General features: G+C 40.2%; 1 protein-coding gene across 1 annotated transcript; it reads left to right on the top strand.

The window, feature by feature from the left end:
- Positions 1–361: 361 nt before the first annotated feature.
- Positions 362–23,460, top strand: foxo6a (forkhead box O6 a). The gene is made up of 2 exons (XM_067391600.1): positions 362–763; positions 22,066–23,460. Exons 1-2 carry the CDS (start codon positions 362–364, stop codon positions 23,458–23,460), a joined length of 1,797 nt encoding a protein of 598 aa, XP_067247701.1.
- Positions 23,461–23,935: the final 475 nt, after the last annotated feature.

Genomic DNA, 23,935 nt, shown 5'->3' on the forward strand with positions numbered 1-23,935 from the left:
AGAATCAGATTATCACTAGAATAGAAAAATAAAATATGTCGGGGACTTTTCCAAACAAGCATCAGGACACTGGTGACGCAGTGTGAAGTTTTCAGTCATCTGTTGCTGCTCCAGTTCTGCCTGTAATCAGGAGGAGGAGGAGGAAGCTGCTGCGGTCAGAGTGAGTTAAAACCGGCATGGAAATTGAAGATGAGCCGCTGTCTGAACACATGCATCCATTATTCCGCCAGACTCACTTCATCATGCTGCGCGCTCGTCTACAGCATCCTCCTCTCTCCTGCTCTGTGAGGTGGACTCACTGAGGCAGCTCTGAGCATACAGGATCGCCTGACGACATCTGCCTCCATCAGGACACATGATGATGATGATAGAGGAGGATGAAGCGGAGGCTCATCAGGTGGATATGGAGTCGGGTTTGGGCTGGACGAACGACTTCTCGTGCGAGGTGAACGCGGATCTGTCGCTTAATCTGTCCATATTTAAAGTGGATTCGGATCATGTTCCATCAGCATCGTGCAGGAGGAGAAGGATGATGCTGGATGCCGGAGGATTTCACGGCTTGACGGGAGCTGCGCTGCGCAAAACCAAGGCGTCTTCCCGGCGGAACGCGTGGGGAAACCAGTCGTACGCGGAGCTCATCACCCGAGCCATCGAGAGCACGCCCGAGAAAAGACTCACCCTGTCTCAGATCTACGACTGGATGGTCCGATATGTGCCCTATTTCAAAGATAAAGGAGACAGCAACAGCTCTGCCGGCTGGAAGGTACCGCGTGATGCACGCATGCAATTACAATTCACCTCAAGTTACACAAGGTGTTTGACTTGGTGCTTTGCTCTAATAAAAATAGTATTCAACCCATACACATGATATATAACACAAATCACAATATACAGTGGATATGCTGGTGTGCGTAATGGGTTAAGAGGTCAAACGAAAGATCTTTGTGTCATTATAGACAGATTCAGGCTTCTTCTTAATCTCTAGGTTTATACAGAGATGAAAGTGGGTGTGAGAAAGAGAGGATGCATGGGTAATAATATATAAGGAATAATTGTTAGTGTATTTTTGATGATGGAAGGAAATTGTTCATAATGTAATCACGCACATCAGACTCCCTCAGGTTCAGTGCTCTGCAATCAGTTTGATTCATTCCAAGCTCTTGATTTGAGCCTCACACTTGAACTTTATTAATGCACAGTTACTGTACACGTGTCAGACTTCAGAAACAAAAACAGCACTTATTATTCACTTCAGAGTTCTGAAACAACTCAGCTCGTACTGTAATTCAGTTCTTATTTGAGCGATGCACCTGTCAAGCTTACAGAAGTGTGTTTGTCTTGCTCAATATATTATTCAGTAATTGAATCATATAAAAAGACTAATGCAGGTGTGAATGATACAGTGTCTTTCGGTAGGGATCGACTTCATTTCTTTAGGAAATGTAGGGGCTGCAGTTTGTTGGGTTACATTTTCTGCATCCCAAATCAACTTTTTCCATTTTCATAAAAAAGTCACATATGCCTATCCAAATGGTCAACTATGGCACTAAAGTCTTTAGCAGCACTTGATAGTATTTGTAGCACTTTGTCAATGTTCCATCCAATAATAACACCTGAGCGGCATACTGTTGCTATGGTTTCCTCCTCAGACACACTCAACTGTTCACGAGTTTCTATTTTTAGATATCAAACCCATATGGTAAGTTAAACCCTATTGTAACATCTGTCCGTCCATTTTTCCAGCTCATAGTCAGGAAAAACTCTGGGCAGATTGATAATCCTATTGAAACATTATATGTAAAAAGAATAGTTACTTCCAAAACTTTTGTTTTCGTGTAATTTAAAGGGTTAAAATCTTCCTTAAAGGGATAGTTCACCCAAAAATGAAAATTTGATGTTTATCTGCTTACCCCCAGTGCATCCAAGATGTAGGTGACTTTTTTTCTTCAGTCGAACGCAAATTATGATTTTTAACTGCAACCGCTGCCGTCTGTCATTCAAATAATAGCAGTAGATGGGAACTTCAACTATAACAGTAAATAAAACTTGCTTAGACAAATCAAAATTAAAACCTGCGGCTCGTGACGACACATTAATGTCCTAAGACACGAAACGATCGGTTTGTGCGAGAAACCGAACATTATTTATATATTTTTTACCTCTAATACACCACTATGTCCAACTTCGTTCAGCTTCCTGTTAATGAGGTCAAAAAATGCGTTCTGAAGACGGAAGTGATGTCTCGCCCATATACTTCAATGAGTGTCAGACATCACTTCTGTTGTCAGAGCGCGATCAGACCTCACTAAGGAAGCTGAACGAAGTTGGACATAGTGGTGTATTAGAGGTAAAAAATTATATAAATACTGTTCGGTTTCTCGCACAAACCGATCGTTTCGTGTCTTAGGACATTAATGTGTCGTCACGAGCCGCAGGGTTTAATTTGGATTTGTCTATGGAAGTTTTTTTGACTCTTATTGTTCAAGTTCCCAATCACTGCTATTATTTGACTGACAGACGGCAGCGGTTGCAGTTAAAAATCATAATTTGCGTTCGACTGAAGAAACAAAGTCACCTACATCTTGAATGCCCTGGGGGTAAGCAGATAAACATCAAATTTTCATTTTTGGGTGAACTATCCCTTTAAAGGGATAGTTCACCTAAAAATGTGACTTCTGTCATCATTTACTCATATTGTTCCAAAACTGTTTGAGTTTCTTTTCTTCTACTGAACACGAAAGAAGATATTTTGAAGAATGTTGGTAACCAAACAACACTCTTTAAAATATCTTCTTTCGTAGTTCAACTGAAGAACGAAACTCACACAGGTTTGAAACAATGTGAGTAAATGATGACAGAATAATCATTTTTAGGTGAACTATCCCTTTAAGGAAGTCAGTCCCACACCACACAATTTGCACCCTGACATGAAACAGAACCACAAAAATTACATATGCTTATGACAAAAGTACTGTATGTCAGAAATTCGTTGTGTTTCAACAAAGACACATTGAGGAGCCCGTGATTTCATCAGAACTGTGGCGGTGACAGAATGAGTTAGCAGCTTCAGCTCTAACAGAGCCGATCTCTTCAGCCTCTGACAGCTCAAACACCTGTTGAGACGCGTCCTGATGGACAAGAGCTCTGTGCCAGTCATGGAAAAAAGGCATATCCTACTATCTGAAACAATGCAAGACAACAGAAAGCTGTAAAGAGGACAGACATCTGATTGTGCCACTATAGTTTAGTTCACTGCAGTGCATCTGGAGGTGTATCGTGCATGTTATGTTCCTCTCAGGTGCTCTTGTGCTCATTCTTGAGTGTCATTCACTCTGTCTCTAGTCTAGTTTTCAACTGGAAAACCAGTGTGAGCGAGTGATTAGTAGAATGATAACCTGAGTTGAAGGAGTCATAGCGAGCGGCGCCCTCTGCTGCACTGAACGACACCACAGGACACAGACGAGTCTTGAGTTTCTCGCCTCATTGTGTTGTGACAGTCAAAATGTCCAGGAAATGAGGATTTCTGGACACCCTGTACAGCTTTGTGTGAGGAACAGATGGAAATTTAGGTTATTCATTGAAAATTTTAACTTTTGCACAAACTATCCTTATGCAGACTATACTTTTACAATTCGTTCTTATTAACGCCGACAGTGTGGTTTGTAATAATAATTTGGGAAATGAATATCCTTCCCTTTGTTCTGTTTGTGAACTTCAGCTCTAAAGCAGTGCTTGTTTCATGCAGACATAAGCAAAGACGTATTATTGTTATTATTATTAATACACTTTTATATTTAAAATAAATGCAGTTCTTTTGAACTTTCTATTCATAAAAGAATCCTGAAAAACAACAACATTGATAATTATAAAAGAAACTTTATTAATAATTGAGCAACAGCAGTAACTGATCAGCTTTGATCAACTGCATTTTAAAATATATTTAAATTGAAAATTGTAACAATATTTCAGTGTTTTTACTGTATTTTTGATCAAATAAATCCAGCTTTGGTTTGTTTGCTCATTTATACCCATGTTTCTCAGGTTCCTGCTCGGTTGATGTGTGGAAGTCTCGTTCGGTTCTCCTTGTCTTTAGTTTGGATTCTGATTTTCATATTTTGTTATTATTATCATTTATAATAATAGTCAATATCCACATTACAGATGTGTAGATATTCTTTTCTGAAAAGAGAGAAAGAGTGAGGCTGCGTCCCAATTCGCTTACTTATACTATGCCCTAAAAGTATTATAAAATTACATACTTCTGAGTGTGTATCAGAAGAGTAGACAAGCTTCGGGACAAACTATCATGTCATCAAATTGTGTGTAAGCTTTACTGTCACCGTGAACTGCCCTGTCAATCATCTTGTCACATCATCCACATTTAATTGAATTTAATTTCCTACCATATCGGAGAAAAAAGTAGCATATTGATCTGCCAGTCGTGGGTCTTTCATGTGGAGATTTTTGCATGATGTATTTAAAAGTTAATGGCCAAACGGATCCTTATAAATGTTCACGTTGTTGCAGATGAAATATAACACTGATAAGATTAAATATTTTTTATCAGGTTAAATGTTGATTATTAGTCACTCAAACCCCGTTATCTAAACCAAATCCGCCATGTTTGTAGCTTTTTAACACTTTTTATTCATGTTTGTAGTTTGAACTGAATCCTCCTCCAAAGCGCAGTGGGTTGTGGGTCAATATTAGCCGTTATAGTGTGCACGGATCCACACTGGGAAAATATGCTGGAAATAGTAGACCATCCGGGGACTTTAGAAATACTCTTTTCAACATACTATGCTTTGGGACACACTTATTCTAATTTCACATACTGTGAAAATTATAGTATATGCACTCTAAAAAATGCTGGGTTAAAAACAATCCAAGTTGGGTTGAAAATGGACAAACCCAGCGATTGGGTTGTTTTAACCCCGCAGTTGGGTTAAATGTTTGATCAACCTGCTGGGTAGTTTTATTTAAACCAACTATTGTTTAAAAATTTCTGTATTGCTTACTTAAAATGAACCCAAAATATCTTGAAAATTAACATTTATTAATATTATTTTAGATTCATTTTAAGTCAGCCATATAGTCATTTTCAAACAATAGTTGAGTTAAATAAAACTACCCAGCAGGTTGATCAAACATTTAACCCAACTGCTGGGTTAAAACATTTTCCATTTTCAACCCAACTTGGGTTGTTTTTAACCCAGCATTTTTTAGAGTGTAGACACTGGGACACAGAGTGTGTGTGTGTGTGTGTGTGTGTGTGTGTGTGTGTGTGTGTGTGTGTGTGTGTGTGTGTGTGTGTGTGTGTGTGTGTGTGTGTGTGTGTGTGTGTGTGTGTGTGTGTGTGTGTGTGATGGCTGGTAATGTGCTGCCAGGGTGTTGTGCGGCGGGTCAGCGCGGGTGTCAGGCCGTCAGACAGACTGTAATGTGAAGTGACTAGAGTGTTATTTATAACATGTCTTTAAGGTCTGTAATGGTGGAAGGCAGCAGGGCAAAGAGTCAGGAGCCAGAGAGAGAGAGCGATGACAGACACTGACATAAAGAGAGAGTAAAGCGCTTCACAAATACAAAAAACACATTTAGGGAAAGTTACTTTTGAAAGTAATGTGTTACAATGTTGCATTACTTAGTTACTTTTTATGGAAAGTAAAGTGTTAGTTTTTGTAATTATTCTAAGTTTGCATTTCACAGTTTTTATTCATTTTAAGGAATACTGAATGTTTTTGTGTAAGTGAGATGAGTAAATGCTCACATTCAGTCTGAACTACAATAGCATCATGTTCACACACAACAATCTGACCTTAACATGAGGACAGGAGAGCTGACGGTCAATACATGTGAAGAAGAAACTTGTGTTACTTATTTGAAAAAGTAAGTCAGATATTTTATAGTAACTTTAAAAGAATAAATGCTTTACTCATTACTTGAGGTAATCTGATTACATAACTGACGTACCCTCAACACTGGTCGTCTAATATTTATTTGAGATATTTCAGAGTGTATCATAAGAGACCAGTAGGTGTTGTGCTCCATTTGTAGAATTCTGACACAAAGCGTCTGATGAACATCACCACACTAGAGACAGAGTACAGGAAACACACAGTGTGGAGGAGGAGGTGTTGGCTCGCTGCACAGCAAAATGACCTCCAACTCCTCCTCTCTGAGCTCAAGGGTGCAGCTTCACCTGTTATAACCTTTAGGGTTATGTGTAGGGTTAGGTGCGCAGCTCCACCCGTCATGCCCACAGCAGGTCGAGAGAAGGGGAGCTGGAGGTTATACTCCACCCATGGCTCTGCAGTGAGCAGCCTTTCTGCTGTTTCTCTGTAAAATAAGTCAGATTCCTGGAGCTCAAACAGAAGAGCATGGCAGCAGCAACACAAAGGTCATGGCTTCAATTCCCTGGAAAAGTGTGAAAAGATTAAATGTGTGCCTTTGGATCAAAGCATCAGACAAAAGCACAATATACTCCAGCAGAACGGCACACTTCACACCTTTCAAGTCGTGTGTGTCTGTTGATGATATTTATCAGCATCAAATTTTGGAATAAGTAAGATGTTTCTGAAAGAAGTGTCCTCTGCTCACCAAGAGTGCATCAAATATATAGTGAAAACAATAACATTGTGAAATATTATTACAATTTAAAATAACTGTTTTATTTTTGAATATATATTTAAAAATAGATTTAAATGCATGGTATTTATAGTTTTACCCTTGTCACAAACCTTCTCAAACTGTGACAGTTCATTATAACAATATTAATTATTACTGTTGAAATTATGATAATATATATAAACAGTAAAATAATAACAGAACCTGTCAATATTTGTTGTGTAAAAATTATTTGTATTCATTTTTCAAAAATTACAGCTATGGCATCATGTGTGTGTGTGTGTGTGTGTGTGTGTGTGTGTGTGTGTGTGTGTGTGTGTGTGTGTGTGTGTGTGTGTGTGTGTGTGTGTGTGTGTGTGTGTGTGTGTGTGTGTGTGTGTGTGTGTGTGCGCGCGCGCTGATGGACTCCTCAGGGAACAGCTCCTGTTAATAATTCAGATGTGGATTATTATCAAGCAGGCAGAAGATTTCATCTTAATTGCAGACAGTCTGTTCTGCTCAGTCTCTCAATGAAAGCATGAGCTCTACACACATGAAACTGCACATCCAAATCTTTATGCACCTTTCAGAGGTGAAAGAAGTAACACTTTACTTAAAGCCTCTGTGTATAATGGATTATAAACTACCAAATTCTGCTTTTTACTCTACACTCTACTGATATCCACGACTCTAAAAACTGCTGGGTTACATATGGACAAACCCAGGGATTGGGTTGTTTTCACCCAGCCATTTTTTTCAGCCAATTTTGGATTTATTTTTTTAGCCAGCAATATAGTAATATAGTAAAAGGCATGTTTTTGCTCACCCCCAAATATTGGCAAATCTGTGGGGTATTTTAAGCTGAAACTTGACCAGACCAGAGACTTATATTACATCTTGTGAAAAAGGGCATAATAGGTGCCCTTTAACCCAACCTGCTGGGTTTGTCCATATTTTACCCAACTTGGGTTGTTTTAACCCAGCATTTTTTAGAGTGACACGAGGAACAACAGAAAGCCACATGATGAATCAGAGAGGTCATAAAACAGGTCAAATACTTGTACATAGATGATGCACAGGGTTAATGCAGAGTACTGATAACAGAAATGAGAAGAAACAAAATACTTTATATAAAATATAATCATATGAGATGTATCACATCCTTTTTAATGGCAGGTATCATATATGGTAATGCAACTTACAGTTAACCAATTAACATTTTTTATTTTTCTATAAAGAATAACGTTTTTAACGGGATAGTATATTTCTCTTTCACAGACATTGTGGAAGGAAATATCTCCAACCAAACCCAAAGAGTTGATGGTTTCAGCAGACTTGTAAATGCGTCTGTGCTGCTGCAGTTATTGCTGTTGATATTCACAGTATCCCGTGTATGTGAGAGCGAGAGCTGTGGTGGTGTTGGACAGCGCAGTGAGCTGCCCGCAGATTTAGAGTCAGTATCATGGCAGTGTGCTGCTGGGTTATGAGCGTCTGTGCTGATGGATGTCTGGGAGAGGCTGACAGACTGCCGGGGTTATCGCGGGTCCAGACTCGTTATGACTGAAGCAGTGCTGATATAGGCACACATTTGAAACAAAAGAGCCAGCTGTACACTTGATGCGGTATTGAGTATTTCTGTGAAGTCCATGTGAAGTCACTCTTTTGTAAAGGCTGGACTGGTGGACTTCTTGTCCTTTTAAGACTAGAGCTCTGGCACTGTATGCAGATGAGTGCTGGCTCTATTATTCTCAGTGGAAATTGAGTAGGATTTGACATAGATGTGGGATTAAAATCTCTGTGACTTCCGGGAGCACTTGTGAATCCACAAGGCAACATCTAAAGTCAATCAAGCAAGCGTTGAATGAACCAAGCACTCGATATGAAGCACAAACTGTCAAAGCCGCAGGAATGACACCATAGCAGTAGAGAGGACCGGCAGGGGTAATTGAGGTTCACACGGCTGAGATCTGGCCATCCTGAGTGGAAGTGTGTGTGGCTTGGTGAAAGTAGGTCAGTCTGAAGGCTGGATGTTTGCTATTCCATCCATGTAAACCTGGAGCTGGGAGCCGCAGACAGACCCGCACGCTCTTCATCTCTGCGGTTACGCAACTCTGTTTCATCTTTCATCTGCTCTCTTAATCTCTTTTTTCTGTTCTTTTTCATCTGCACATTCAAGGTTCTGCCTTTTCCCTGAGTCAGTCAGTCTCATATCCTACATACAGATGAAGTTCGGGGGGTTTGTACTCAAGATGATAAGAGTGCACATATACCTTTAATAGGGAGTATTTTGCATGCCGTGCTTCGTTTTCTCTTGTCAGTCTTTGGCATAAAATTCAAGGCGGCATATATGGACACTCTTTACCGATTGGCTCAAAACACATACTTTCCAGGGATTTTTTTCAGTTTATTGCAGTTGTTGTGGCAGTCGACTACAGCACAGCTTAACGTTTTAACTTTTAGCAATGTTCAAAACATTTCTGTTTAATGAATTAATTTGCTCTTTTTACCCAGTTTTAACAATGGGTTCCTAGGGAGACTGTTATATGTCTGATCTGTGTTTCCTTTTTAGTTTTTGGTTCAGTCCTGTGTTCCCCAGTCTGTTTAATGAGTTATGTCATTCACCTGTGCCCTGTTAAAGGTGCCCTAGAATCAAAAATTGAATTTATCTTGGCATAGTTGAATAACAAGTGTTCAGTACATGGAAATGACATACATTGAGTTTCAAACCCCTTTGCTTCCTCCTTCTTATATAAATCTCATTTGTTTAAAAGACTTCCGGAAAACATGCGGATCTCAACATAACACAGACTGTTACGTTAATATGTACGCCCCCAATATTTGCATATGCCAGCTCATGTTCAAGGCATTAGACAAGGGCAGCCAGTATTAATGTCTGGATCTGTGCACAGCTGAATCATCAGACTAGGTAAGCAAACAAGAACAATAGTGAAAAATGGCAGATGGAGCGATAATAACTGACATGATCCATGATATCATGATATTTTTAGTGATATTTGTAAATTGTCTTTCTAAAAGTTTTGTTAGCATGTTGCTAATGTACTGTTAAATGTGGTTAAAGTTACCATCATTTCTTACTGTATTCACGGAGACAAGAGCCGTCGCTATTTTCATTTTTAAACACTTGCAGTCTGTATAATTCATAAACACAACTTCATTCTTTGTAAATCTCTCCAACAGTGTGTAATGTTAGCTTTAGCCAAACTCATTCAGAATCAAATGTAAACATCCAAATAAATACTTTACTCACATAATTCGAAGCATGCATACAGCATGAATGACGAACATCTTGTAAAGATCCATTTGAGGGTTATATTAGCTGTCTGAACTTTGTAAATGCACTGTATTATAGTCGAGAGCTCGTGTGGCGGGGAGCAGGTGAATTAAAGGGGCGGCGCGCTGCCAAAATCAGTGTATAGTTAATGATGCCCCAAAATAGGCAGTTTAAAAAATTTATTTAAAAAAATCTATGGGGTATTTTGAGCTGAAACTCCACAGACACATTCAGGAGACACCTTAGACTTATATTACATCTTGTGAAAAAGCATTCTTGGGCACCTTTAAATTACTCATTAAGCTCCATCTATTGATGCCGCGTTCCAGGCAACCCGTAACCCGTGTTTTTCCATCCTTCTGCCCGTGAAAGTGCGCTGGAAAAGCAGTTACTCCCAGTTACGGGTTCTGACGTCACACAGCCCCTACGGATGCGGTGTTTATGCACGGTAAAATAAAAGGTATAACAGCTTCTCTTGCCTTATGCGCCGTTTTCCTCTTCTGTTTCCCTCAAATAAGCAAGCAGCAAGCACCTTTGGCAATAGAAATAATTGTTAATGAGCATAAGCCCTGTACGGTCCGCCATGCTGGTTTGATTACACTTTTACGCAGTTTGCCGTGCAAAAGTCATGAGTTACGGGCCCAAAAACCTGCCTGGAACGCAGCATCAGTCCCTGTATCCTCCTTCAGTCTTCGTCTGTTCTCATTAATGTTAGCTTCTGTGTATATGTGTGTATCTCCTGAGCTGAGCCTGTTTCCTGAGTATTTGTTATTAAAGCCTGTCTCCTCAAAGTCTTCCTGGCCGTGAGAGTTTATCTACGTTACGTGACAAATGGATCATTTTTGAAGATTCTGTTAAGAAACCATGACATGAAGTAAAAGAGATTAAGTTTTGGGGTGAACTATTACTTTAAAACAATGATTGTTATATCTGAGTCATATATCTTATCAGATTATCTCCTTTCTTCCTTAAAGAAAGACCCAAGTCATTCAGCTTGGTACATCTCTTCTGCCGGTGATTCAGTGATGATTCACTCTCTCTCCTCCTTTGAGTCCGTCTGAAGGAAGCTGCTGTTGGCTCGGTTGACAGTTGCGGCTTTACTGTGGCAGTCAACCTGCATTAAAGGTCAGAGTTCATGGCCAGGGTGTCTTTTTTCTTTATTTGAGTGAGACAAGAGAAAGAGAGAGGGGAAAGAGATGGAAAAGGACTCCAGGAAACACATGATTCCCATGCCATCTTTCACTAGTTTCTGACCAATAAATACATGTTTCCTATGTGACATTCAGAACATTTGGAATAAATGATGAAATGCTCTTTCTCGAGGTACGTAAATATGAAAAATGTGTGACTAATTTGAGAATCCCAAACACTCCAAAGATGCTACTTTTAATTCGGTGATTAAACTGATTAAAGATAACAATTTCAAATAAATCAAATGCAGTCTTTTGGTATTTAAAAGCTATATCACAAAGACAGATCATTAAAATGAATAATAACTACTTAATAACATTCAAATAGAAAACATTTGAAATCATTCAGGTATGTTCTTCTCTATTGTGTCGTATATCCGAGTGAAACGCTTCTCAAACAAGAACAAATGTAGGGCGGGGCTTGATTTTGTCTGTGGGGAATTGATTGGATGGTGGTGGTTTGCTATCATGTGAGTGACAGGTTGCCCCGCCCTCATCATCAGAGAAGAGAAGAGATGTCGAATATCCTTAAAGAAGCCTAATTAATCAAAAATAAGACAAATTTCAAGACAAAGTAAAATCTCACATTGAGGACATCCACTAGTTCAGTCACATAGGAGTCAGTATTCACGGGACACACCACCTGCTGAGTTTTAATTATAAGTCAGAAGATTGCAAAAATGAATCTTAATTATTTGCAGAAAATTATGCCCTCTGCAAAACGCATTACTTTTGGATGGAAGGGAATTCTAAGCCCAGAGTCCACACATATTTTCTACTAACTTCTTTGGTTGTGCCTGGAAAGCGTTTCTGAAAGACCGATGTGCAGTGAGTGTCAGACTAATGTGCTGTAGATGTTAGTGTGTGTGTTACTCTTCAAGAGACTTCATAAAAGGTCTCAACCTGCATCTCCACGCGCTGCCCAGACCTCCTCCAGACACGCATCAGCCGTTCACGCTGGATCTGAGAGCTTTTACCGCAGACGCTGGACTCAGCAGTCTGAGCCGAAGTGCACATTAATATTTCAGCGTCTCGTGTCCAGGATCTCAGAGATGAATGCATCTCATTTGTTCCTCTTCTCCATCTCTGAAAGCTTCTGCCATTACTCTCTACTCCCCCTTCCTCACTCATTTACTATCAGACTCCAACTCGAAGCGACTTAATTGGGGGCTTTTTTGTTTCGGGAAGAGCTGCAGTTGGTGAGGGGGATGGTCGTCTGTAATTTCCCAGCTCTCCTTCCACTAACATCTTCTCCTTATTCTTCATATTCTTTTGATTTTTATTTCTACTCTGTAAAAGTATCAGATATGTATAGAAGCTTGTTTCTAATGCAGAATAAACAATAATAGAGGAAACTGCATCTTTTTATCTCACAATTCTGACTTTATTTCTCGCAATTGTGAGATATAAGAGATATAAACTCTCAACATTTTTCATTCCGTGGCAGAAACGAGCTTCCATAGATTTCAGATGAAAGCAGATTTCACAAGCATGTCCAGAATGACCAAATATCACAGTATTCCTGTTCTCAGTCAATGTACTGTTCTCATAGCCTATAGGTTTATGTAAGCGGTGTTGTGGAGAGTTTACAGGACAGTGTTTTTCTGAAATATGCTGCCTTATGGTGTGGTTTTGCTTTTTAATGCAATGGATTCAAAATTATTTCTCTCTCAGGTTACACTGAACACATCATTCTGTGAACCGTAATGCAGTCGACAAACATGGAACAATTTCAGAGCTGTGTGTTTACGGGAAAATAATTGCACACCTCAGAACATTTGTCAACCAATCAAGCATTCAACAGCCTGTGAATTAAACAAAAAATACATACAATAACCTATAAACATGACATTAGTTGTTGCTTGTTGATAGACTATGATGTTTGGTAACACTTCAGTATAGGGAACACATATTAACTATTAACTACAACTTTTGCCTCAATAAACTCCTAATTTACTGCTTATTAATACTTAGATAGTGGTTAATTTAAGTATGGGGTAGAAATATGGGATGTAGAATATGATCATGCAGAATAAGGCATTTATGTGCTTTATAAATACTAATAAACAGCCAATATGCAAGCTAATAAGCAACTAGTTAAAAGTGAGAATTGTTCCCCATACTGAAGTGTTACCTGATCTTCCATATGCAGGAGCCTCTGCCTGCCTCCTCATTTCAGAAGACCTTCTAAGGCAGCATCCTAACTGAAATGATTTACAATGTATTTCATAGGCAGCAGCAGCTCTAAAACAATGTTCATATTTTGGTTTTAGCATGTTTGCCAAGCTAACACTGTGATTCTTCAAGCCTATGATGCCTTGAAATACTTTATGATCACTAGATCATTAATTGAGAGCTAGTGTGTTTTTAATGTTTCTTTATCCAAGAAATTATAAAAATGTGTCTCATCTCGTACAGCTGAAGTAGAAGCAGTTCATGAGAGGATGATATACTGTATGTTGCTGCATGTCTGAACACTCAACATAACACCTGGAATAATCCAACATGTCCTCCAACCAATACGCCTATATAGATCGTTTGTCGCTTCCCTGAAATACAACCCATAGGAGCGTTTACTAAAGTTGCGCCCCTTTTGACAACAGGACACTTTCGTTTTAATGCATTTTACCCTTTTATCTGTGTCATATTTCGGGTTTCACGTAGCTCATATGCAATCATGTGATCATACGATCGTGGGTTTGATCCCAGGGAACACTCGCTCATGAAGTGTGTATGCACTATAAATCACTAAGGGTAGGTTTAGGGGTGGGGTGGTTGTAGTCGTTAATAATAAAAAAAAAAAAAAAGAGTTTTGCTAAATGGAAATAGGAAAAATGGTGTAAAAAGTCCACACATTGAATTTAAATGAACACGCATTTTGATTGGTAACGACGGTCATACGTCATTTCATGATGACAGACGTAACAAGACACTGTCATTATTTTTAAGCCAGCTAGAGGGCGCATGATTTTAAAAACGTAAATATAGGTTGTAATAAGGTGCTTGAAAAAAACAACCTATAGGGTCGGGGGTTTTTTGGAGGACAGTCTAAATAATCTGATTTATTAAAGGGGTGGTTGATTATGATTTCACTTCTTTAACTTTAGTTAGTGTGTAATGTTGCTGTTTGATCATAAACAACATCTGCAAAGTTACGACGCTCAAAGTTCAATGCAAAGAGAGATATTTTCTTTTACAGAAATCGCTTTTTAAGGACTACAACAAACGGCTGGTAGGGACTACAATGAGCTTCTTCCTGGGTTGGTGACATCACAAACCCTAATATTTACATAAACCCCGCCCCCGAGAACACTCAACAAAGGGGGCGGGGCCATGTTGGGCTGCTTTAGAGAAGAGGAAGAGTTGTTGTAGTCGAGTGTTGTTGTCATGCCGTCATTTTACGCCGGACTGCTTCACAAACGAGGGTCAATTCAACACAAAAGATGAACATGACGGCACATGCTAGTGGATGAGTTGAATCAACTCCACAGCAACTACATCAATTTATCCACTAACCATTCAGAAACGTCTAAAAGTTGTAACTTCTTCCTGAGTCTTATCATTGGCGACTCCGGTTTGAACAATGTAAGGCTGAACACCGTTACTGTCAATCCTCATTTTGGCTGCGTGAGATTCTCCAGCTTTGTTGTTGTTGAGCTGTTAAAGCTCCGCCCTCTTCTGGAAAGTGGAGCTCATTTGCATTTAAAGGGACACACACAAAAACGCAGTTTTTTTGCTCACACCCAAATAGAGGCAAATTTGACAAGCTATTATAAATGATCTGTGGGGGATTTTGAGCTGAAACTTCACACACATTCTGGGACACCAGAGACTGATATTACATCTTGTGTAAGGGGCGTTATAGGTCCCCTTTAATAAAGTCCTGTGTACTTGCATTTCAAGGTTATTGGTTTGCATGTAAACCAGGACAACAGGTTAATTGGATAAGTCATTAGTATTATTAATCAAGTTTTTATATGAGTTGAGTCAAGCAACCTGTATCCTTTGATTTCCCCCATCACGCGTGAGTGAATCCCGGCCCCTCCCCCTTAAACTCACCCATGCCACTTCCACAGGGATGGGAGAATGGCTGGGAGGAAAAAAGGCTGCTATGGCAACAAGATCCCTCCCTTTCCCATGGGTCTCCTTAGCAACTGGTCGCTTAGCAGTGTGCCCACTGTGCCAAGCTTGCATGTGTGTAATGTGTTATTAAAGCATGACTGAGGCACATCATAGAGTCTGAATGTGGCCTTAAGTGTCCAAGCTTTATTTATTTATGGGATGGCTGACTTTAAAATGAGAGCTGGCAATATCCAAATGGGCAGGCGGTCCTCATTCATATTTGTAGGTATTGTTATGTAAAATATACACATCCAGTTTTGTTTGAATAGACACAATAAACAGACAATAAATTGTCAAATGATTTTATCACATATAACCAAGTTCAGAGTTTTGTTCTTTCCTCATATTTAAAAAATATATAAAATATTGTCCTTATATTTTGATGACTATTGAACTTGTAGGGTAATTGAAAACAAATCTAGGGGACATGAATTTTGAGCACTTAATGTTAACATGCACATATACAACTTCCAAGAGCTTTTGCATTGACATACAGTATCACAATGAGGATTCTGCTTTTTTCAATAATTTTGATTAAATTAAACAGTTAATTGAGATTAGAGATGGGCTCTGACCTTGACAATAAAGGAAATGAGATTCTTATTTCTGTGAATGAGAATATGCAAGATGAAAACTGCTGCACATTTGTCTCATATCCTTCTGTGGAGTGGATGAGATTTCCTGCTGACGTGATTGTGACGTGTTGTGTTTTGAGCTGAACTGTGGACAGGGGGATCCCAGGAGTCAAACTGGCACAGGATTCCGGATTTTCCGATCTCCTGTCTGCTTCTCAGATGCTCGGCTAATCTGGTGGCACTATTTATAACTACCTCACCCACGCTGACTAGCACCCACACCCACAGCTCCTGCGGGAAACACAGCCGGCTCACGGCAATTAACGCACAGCCAGCCAAGAATCACAGACCACCTCCTTCATCCCTATGAGCGCAATTCACATACGTCTGCTGATATTATTGTGGCTCCATTCCATTCAAAAAAAGGATTTTACAAGGTTTGTAGGTTTTATGTGGCTGTTTTGTGTGGCTGTGGTACACAGTCTTAACCACACTTGTTTATTATGCCTATCATGGCAGCACACTTCTTATAGCTCTGTTATAACAATATTCTCAGACAGAAGGTAAGCTGTCACTGGGCTACTAATGTGCACCATTTTAGGTACTAAGCAAACCAGGGTTAAATGTATAATTTTCCTTTTTGGTCCCAACCAAAAGGGCCAAAAGAAGAACCGAACTACATGTGTGTAAACACCCTAAATCTCACATAAACTATCATGTTTATCCCCCGTCTGATGCTTATGGCACACAAAATGGGAAACACTTCAGGAGTTTCAAAATCATCATCTGATTGGTTGAATTCTCCAGGATTTCTGAGAGACGTGTGTGTCGCGTTCTTCAACGGTCCACCTGGAAACAAAGTTGTTGCAAAGCCAAACCCCCTCATGGAAAAAGAATAAGGAGTGCTTATCAGGATCAACTAAAGTATGTGAAGTTCACAGCTTAGACTCTTTAAAATAAGTCCAAGAGTTGTTATTGTAGGTACATTGACTTAACATTTTCACATCCCTAAACATGTAGCTTAATTGTGATTGGCTGCTTTACATCACAGTCAAATGTCCTCTTGGAAGGTCCACGGACAATGAAAGCTGCTATGGAGTCCAGACCTTCTGCCGTCAACCTGAAGATCTGGCTACACAAGACTAGGAAATAGGCTTTAACAGGCAAAACTTATTGCATCAAGTTTTCCCCAAACCCTCAAAAGCCCTTCAGGTCAGCCTGCTGGATTAACTGCTCAAAGGATAGTAGTATCTTTAGTTGAGATATTATTAAGTTTATACCTGAAGTAATGACAGGACAGCACTGTTGAGTCACAGGGGTTTCTGGAATGGTTTAGACTAGAGAATTGCCAGCATCAAGGGATCAGCACAATGGGTGTGGCTGGAGCAGACAGATGGGTGGCAAATGGTGTCAGGATGGTACGGGGTCTCATGGTGGTGCTTGTAAGTATCTGGCCCTATGGAACACATTCCCTGGAGCAAAGAAAGAGAGATCCTTCAGCAATTAAGCACAAACAAGACTGGAGGCAAGAGCTCCAGCTGTCCTCACTATGGCAATCTAGTTAATGCAGTGAGAAACCAGGAAATCCAAAGATGTCAGATTTCTCAATAGCAACCCAATCAATGTTATTTAGCGCTTTGAACCAACACGTTTTAGTAATTCAGAGTCCTGAAAGTATGTTTGATAAGGTTTGGAATCATAACTTACCATAGACTTGGTAAGATGGATGATGTGGCTCCACTTCCTTCTAGTGTAGCAAAACGAAGCCGTTGTAGTAGAAGAAATGCCTGTTGTCATCTTGTGCTGATGACAACATTCGGAGCCTGAGTCTGGGCGGTAGTGATCGTGAGGTGGAGCCGCGGTATCAAGGTCCGGCACACACTCTCGCTCCCGCAGACTCATTCGCAAGCACAGCTACTTACGAAATAACTAAATAAAACCAAACTTACTGGAAAAACCAACACTTGAGCATACATTTAATAACTACCTAAAATGACAAAAAACATCTTTGGAATAAAATTATTTGAAGTGTAATTGGATTTTTTTAGTTTGGCTCTTTGAAATGCTTTGGCTCTTTTCAGGACGTGTGCGGCACACTTGGTGCTTACGTGTCTTGCTCAAGGGTTCAGCTCATGTTTCTCACAGCAACAAACCTTCATTAAAGAGGGAGTATTCCAGAAAGAACTTACCTTGATGTTAACCCTCTGAGCTCAATAGAGAAAATATTGCTTACTTGCATTTATAGGTTACGTGGTGTGAAGTTAGTTCAGTTTATGAATGCACAGTGAATACCGAATCCAGGATTTAGCATGGAAACAAATGTTAAGAAAAGGTTTGTTTTAAACCAGTCTACATTTGCAAAGATATGCAAAGATTTTTAAGATTAACCATTTTGCTTGTACATTTGTGATAAAGTGAGATTTACTAAATATGTATATATTACAGAAATGATATAGAAAACGACCCTTTGCAAAAAACAGAAAAGAAACAAAAGCAAACCTTTTTGCCAATCCATGGTGTATGAGATGGGAAAATGTCACGGCACATTATGGAGCGCCAAATCCGTATCCTCACGCCTTTTAAAGTGGGTATGTGCAAATCCTTGACCTTTCCTAGTGGGTATACAGCATATACCTGCGTATCACGTAGACTACACCACCGTGGGGTCCCCCTCGGGAGAAATGTGCAGAAGTGTGCTTTGCGAGGTGGTTAAACACGGTACTGACTGAGTCAGCTTTGATCAAGGTTTTAAACAACTTATTGACTGTGGTCTTCAGCAGTCCTTGTTTTACTGGACCTTGGCACAGCATTCAATGCCTCTGATCATTAGACTTTACTTTCACGACTTGAAAAGGTAGTGGGAATCCATGGTACTGCGCTCGCATGGTTTAAGTCCCTGCTTACAAACAGAACTTTTTCCGTTAATGTTGGTCAAGATTATTCAAAATCTGTCAGGTTGTTTCGCTGGGTTCCACAGGGGTCCATTCTGAGCCCGATTTCGTTTTATTTGTAGATGCTGCCCCTAGGGTCAATTGATCATAACCATGGAAGCTCTTTTCACTTCTGCACAGTTACAGGTGTATTTCCCTCTGCAGAAGCACAACAAGAAGCAAAGTAACATAAGTAACTTTGCAACTACGTCAACTTACAGTATTTTACTCACCCTGACCCAACTAATACTCTAATGATAGATAGTTTACATGTAGTTGAAAAGTTACTTATAGTCAGTAGAATATCTAAAGTGAACTAAATCGAAATAAAGAGTAACCAATAAACATTACTGTATTTGATATTAATGCTCCATAATTATAATATTGTGCTTAATCTGTGCTGTCATGTCCTCTGGATCATCATCAGAATGGCACGTATGTCCTGAATACCTCTGGATGTTTACCTGAACTAAATGAACCTGATCCAGAGCACGGAGTATGTTTCTGTAAATCTTAAACCTGCTTTTCTGAAAAGCACTCTCCCCACTTCATGTCTCGAAACTTGTCTAACCATATTTAAAGGTTTTAAACTCTGGTGCGAAACTGTGCACTGGAAGACCAGTAGGAAAAAAAAAAACATTTCAGTCATTAATGAGCTCCAAAATGTAACATTTTTCTTTGCAAAAGAGGAAGTATTTTGTTCATTTGTGCTGTGAGGGCGTACAATGAGCTGACTGGAGTCTGTGTTTAATTAAAAGTCCCTGGAAGTGTTTTAGTTGAGCTGCAGAAAGTGGACATGTTGACTGTATAGCTTTTGACACAGCCTCTCGTCTCTTGTCTAACAGGAGCAGACACGGTGTCAATGCCAGTTAGCTTAGCCAGCAGCACTTCCCTACCGGACAGAGAAATGGTGAGGCGGGAGAAAGTGTACAAGACAGAAAATGCCTTGGAGAGACACTCAGATTTACCTCTGGGCTGCACCCATGATGTCTAAATGAACATTCAGTATAACTCATTATTGAGTGATCTGTTGACCACTATTAATTATCCAACACATTGTCAGAAAATAGTGCACCTCTAATAACTGCAATGTTTGCCATGGCAGTGAGTTTTTTTTTTTTTTTTTACCCATTTTAGTAATAAGGAGGATTAGCCTTGAATTATATGTAAAACCCAGGAGAATCATTTGGGATATCAGTGCGACTTAGCAATTATTCGAAATTTGCCCTGTTTAGTAAATTGCCATAGTGAGGACAGCTGGAGTGCCTCCAGTCTTCATAATAAGGATCCCTGTTTGTCCATCTGAAAACCTCCACAGATGAACGCTCTCTTTTTTTCTTCACGTTTCCATGGATACTCTCCTTGTATTGTTACCTTAAGAAACCTTTTGTGTCAGATGAACCTCTGAGACCTAATTCTTCACTTGAAACAACCATTCAGAGATTATGCTCTAACCTTTCAATAAATATAAAGAATAATAAATTTCCATTTCATTTCTGTCTGTAAAAGCAGATTAATGTGTTACATCTAGATTGTTTTAAAGGGTTAGTTTACCCAAAAATGAAAATTATGTCATTAATGACTCTCGATTAACGACCCTCATGTCGTTCCAAACCCGTAAGACCTCCGTTCATCTTCTGAACACAGTTTAAGATATTTTAGATTTAGTCCGAGAGCTTTCTGTCCCTCCATTGAAAGTGTATGTACGGTAGACTGTCCATGTCCAGAAAGGTAATAAAAACATCATCAAAGTAGTCGGTGTTGGTAATGCTCTTTTACGTCGCCATGGTTGTTTTTGGCAATTAGGACATCCGTGACATGCACACTTACTCACCATTTTAAAAAATATAGCAATACCAAAATACAAACAATGTAGAATAGCTTGAATACAGCGTGCGTCTCCCTCAGACTGTAAACGAAGCTCGGGCGCACCGGATAACACGTAAGCAGCGTCTTACATCAGCAGCGTCACTGTGGAGTCGTGACGTGAACCACACTCCAGAGCAGAAGGGGGCGGTAATGCATCAATAAGCTGGATGCCAACCGCCGTAAAACAGGAAAGAAGAAGAAGAAGAAGCGGAGTCATGAACACGGATTGACAACAGACCCGGAAGAGAAGACAATGCTGAATAAAGTCGTAGTTTTTGTTATTTTTTGACCAAAATGTATTTTCGATGCTTCAAAATGTCGCGGAGGTCCTAATCGCCAAAAACAACCACGGTGACGTAAAAGTGCATTGCCAACGCCGACAGATGAAAGGATTCAATGGAAACAATTCAATGGAAAGGATTCCGGAAGAGAAGACAATGCTGAATAAAGTTGTAGTTTTTGTTATTTTTGGACCAAAATGTATTTTCGATGCTTCAAAAACTTCTAACTGACCCTCTGATGTCACATGGACTACTTTGATGATGTTTTTCTTACTTTTCTGGACATGGACAGTATACCGTACATACATTTTCAATGGAGGGACAGAAAGCTCTCGGACTAAATCTAAAATATCTTAAACTGTGTTCCCAAGATGAACGGAGGTCTTACGGGTTTGGAACGGCATGAGGGTGAGCCATTAATGACATAATTTTCATTTTTGGGTGAACTAACCCTTTAAATTAATTTCACAAACCACCTGGTCAATCATGAACAGAAGCTCTGCTTTAATGACTTTCCAATGACCTTTCCTGTGCAGATAACTTTTCTTCTCTTTTCTTTGGGTGGAAACGTGCAGATTAAGGGGCGGTTCCTACGTCACTAGGAGAGCAAAATCTGAACAGCTCATTTTTTTCACACACTTGGAGAGAATGGCTTACCAAAACAAAGTTACTGGGTTGTCCTTTTTCAAAATTTTCTGGGATGGATAGCACTTAAACATGGAAGAAATTAGATTTTCATGATATGTCCCCTTTAATAAACAAAAAAGTGGACCAATTTAGTCCCAAGAAGTATTGAAATAATACACTTAAAAGTATACTACTAGTATATTGATTTTATTTAGTATACTTACTACACAGTCTATACTTGGAAAATACATTTGAACTTAAGTTTACTTAATAAAATGAACTTGAAGTATATTTTTAGGGTATTCATATACTGTAGATGGCGTAGAGATGAATATTTGAGAAGGAAATGTCATACTTACATAACAATCTAAGCCAACTACTCGACAGGAAAAAAAAAAATACACAAGTATCTTGATACTGCTTTAATGACTATTTTGATGAGTGAATGGTCTGTCTGATTCAGATAAATTTTTGTTAATGTAACAGAGGCCATCTGTTAAACCCCACTCTCCTGGCCTCAAGACACAAGACTTTTCTATTGCATCTATATTCTTAAACTCTCGTCTTTTTTTTCTCTAGAACTCCATTCGCCACAATTTATCCCTGCACACACGTTTCATTCGTGTGCAGAATGAGGGAACTGGCAAGAGCTCCTGGTGGATGCTGAATCCTGATGGAGGGAAGCCAGGAAAGTCTCCCCGCCGTAGAGCCGTCTCAGTGGACAATGGCACCAAGTGCTTGAAGAGGAAAGGACGAGTAAACCGTAAGAATGCAGCTGGGAAAGCAGAGAAAGAGACATTGATGGGGTTCTGTAGCTCTCCGGAGCATTGCAGTCCCACTAGGAAGTCTAGAACAGACGGGGGGGTGGTAGTTAGGGAGGAGTTTGAGACCTGGACGGATCTCCATTCACTCGGCAGCTCTTCAGCATCAACTCTCAGTGGTCGCCTATCACCCATCCTAGCAGAGGGGGAACTGGGGGAACCTGAAGAGGGGAGGATATCCTGCACAGCATCTCCACGCCTCTACCCCAGTCCCTCCAGTGTCCACTCACCTGCATCCCACTGCCCTACAGATCCCAGAGCAACAAACACCTACCAGCAGCACCAATCCCCATGCCATAAACACACTCCTTACCACTACACCAGTGACATCAAGGATCAGGGCTCCATCTGCGAGACAGTTTATGGCCAGCCAGATGTGGGCATGCTTCAGCACCATTCCTCCATGCAGACTATTGAGGAGAACTCCAGTAGTATGCAGGCCTACAAAGGCACAAGCACCCTCCAGAGTTTACTGACCATAGGATCCCAGTTTCTTGTCAAGGACAAGATACTTGGGAAAGAGAATGAGGTGCACTCCATGATGGTTGGTGCAGGATCCAGAGGTCTGCATCACAGTCACAATAACGACCCTTCGTTTAAACCTTTTCACAGCCACAACATCATTCAAAGCCTGAGCCAGGACCTTCGCCCAGCAATGGTCCACTCTCAGCCCAATGATGGACACATGCAGTCGTACATACATAAAGCCCCTTATCTATATAGTCCCCAAGTCAACACACATCTCCCAGCAGCCACCAACCCTTCGGGCATGCAGGGAATCTCCCAGGACACCTGCCACCTTACTACATCCCCATACCCTCAACCCCATGCCTATATTTACACCGACTCACATCAGCACAGTATGGCATATGGACTGTACCGTCAGCCTCAGGGGACGGGGACGGGTTATTACAACTACCACCACCCCGACCAGCTATACCCACACGAGCGGCTGCCACCGGACCTGGATATGGATGTATTCTACAGCAGCCTGGACTGTGACATGGAGTCTATTCTTCTACATGACATTATGGACTCCGGAGAAGAGATCGATTTCAACTTTGATTCCTCACTGGCACAAGGAATGGGCATGGGATGTGGATTTACAGGCACACAGCAGAGCCACAGCAAACAGAGCTGGGTGTCTGGATGAATAAATGCCACACTTCCTAAGACACAACTACCTACATGCCAGCCAGCGGTGGGCTCCCATCACTCCACCACAATTCAGGGCAAAAACACTGTGCTAACACTGAAATCAAATCAAGAGGGAAAGCTCTCCTTTGAAAGTCCATCTTTGGATTTATGTTGTCTGTTTCTGTCTATGTTGTGTGTCTTTGTATTGAAAACTTCTCTGTCCCTTACAGTTTCTCTGTGTTCCAGTTTGCTGTGAGTGAACCTCCTTTAGTATCGCTGACTGAACCATGATGACAATCTAAGGCAGGGATCTCAACTCTGGACCACACTCCTGCAGAGTTTTGCTCCAACCCTAATCAAACACACCTCAACAAGCTAATCAAGGTCTTCAGGATTACCAGGGCTGCATTTAAATCCAATTTTTTATGCCCTTCCCTTGCTAATTTCCTTTCATCTCACTCATTTGGATGAACATCATTGTTTACATTGCA

The sequence above is a fragment of the Chanodichthys erythropterus genome, chromosome 2 (genome assembly GCF_024489055.1).
Source record: "Chanodichthys erythropterus isolate Z2021 chromosome 2, ASM2448905v1, whole genome shotgun sequence".
Lineage (NCBI taxonomy): Eukaryota > Metazoa > Chordata > Actinopteri > Cypriniformes > Xenocyprididae > Chanodichthys > Chanodichthys erythropterus.

Coding starts and splice junctions, on each gene's coding strand:
- foxo6a (XM_067391600.1), top strand. CDS start 362: ATGATGATAGAGGAGGATGAAGCGGAGGCTCATCAGGTGGATATGGAG. Junction 764..22,065: donor ACAGCTCTGCCGGCTGGAAG/GTACCGCGTGAT, acceptor TTTTTTCTCTAG/AACTCCATTCGCCACAATTT.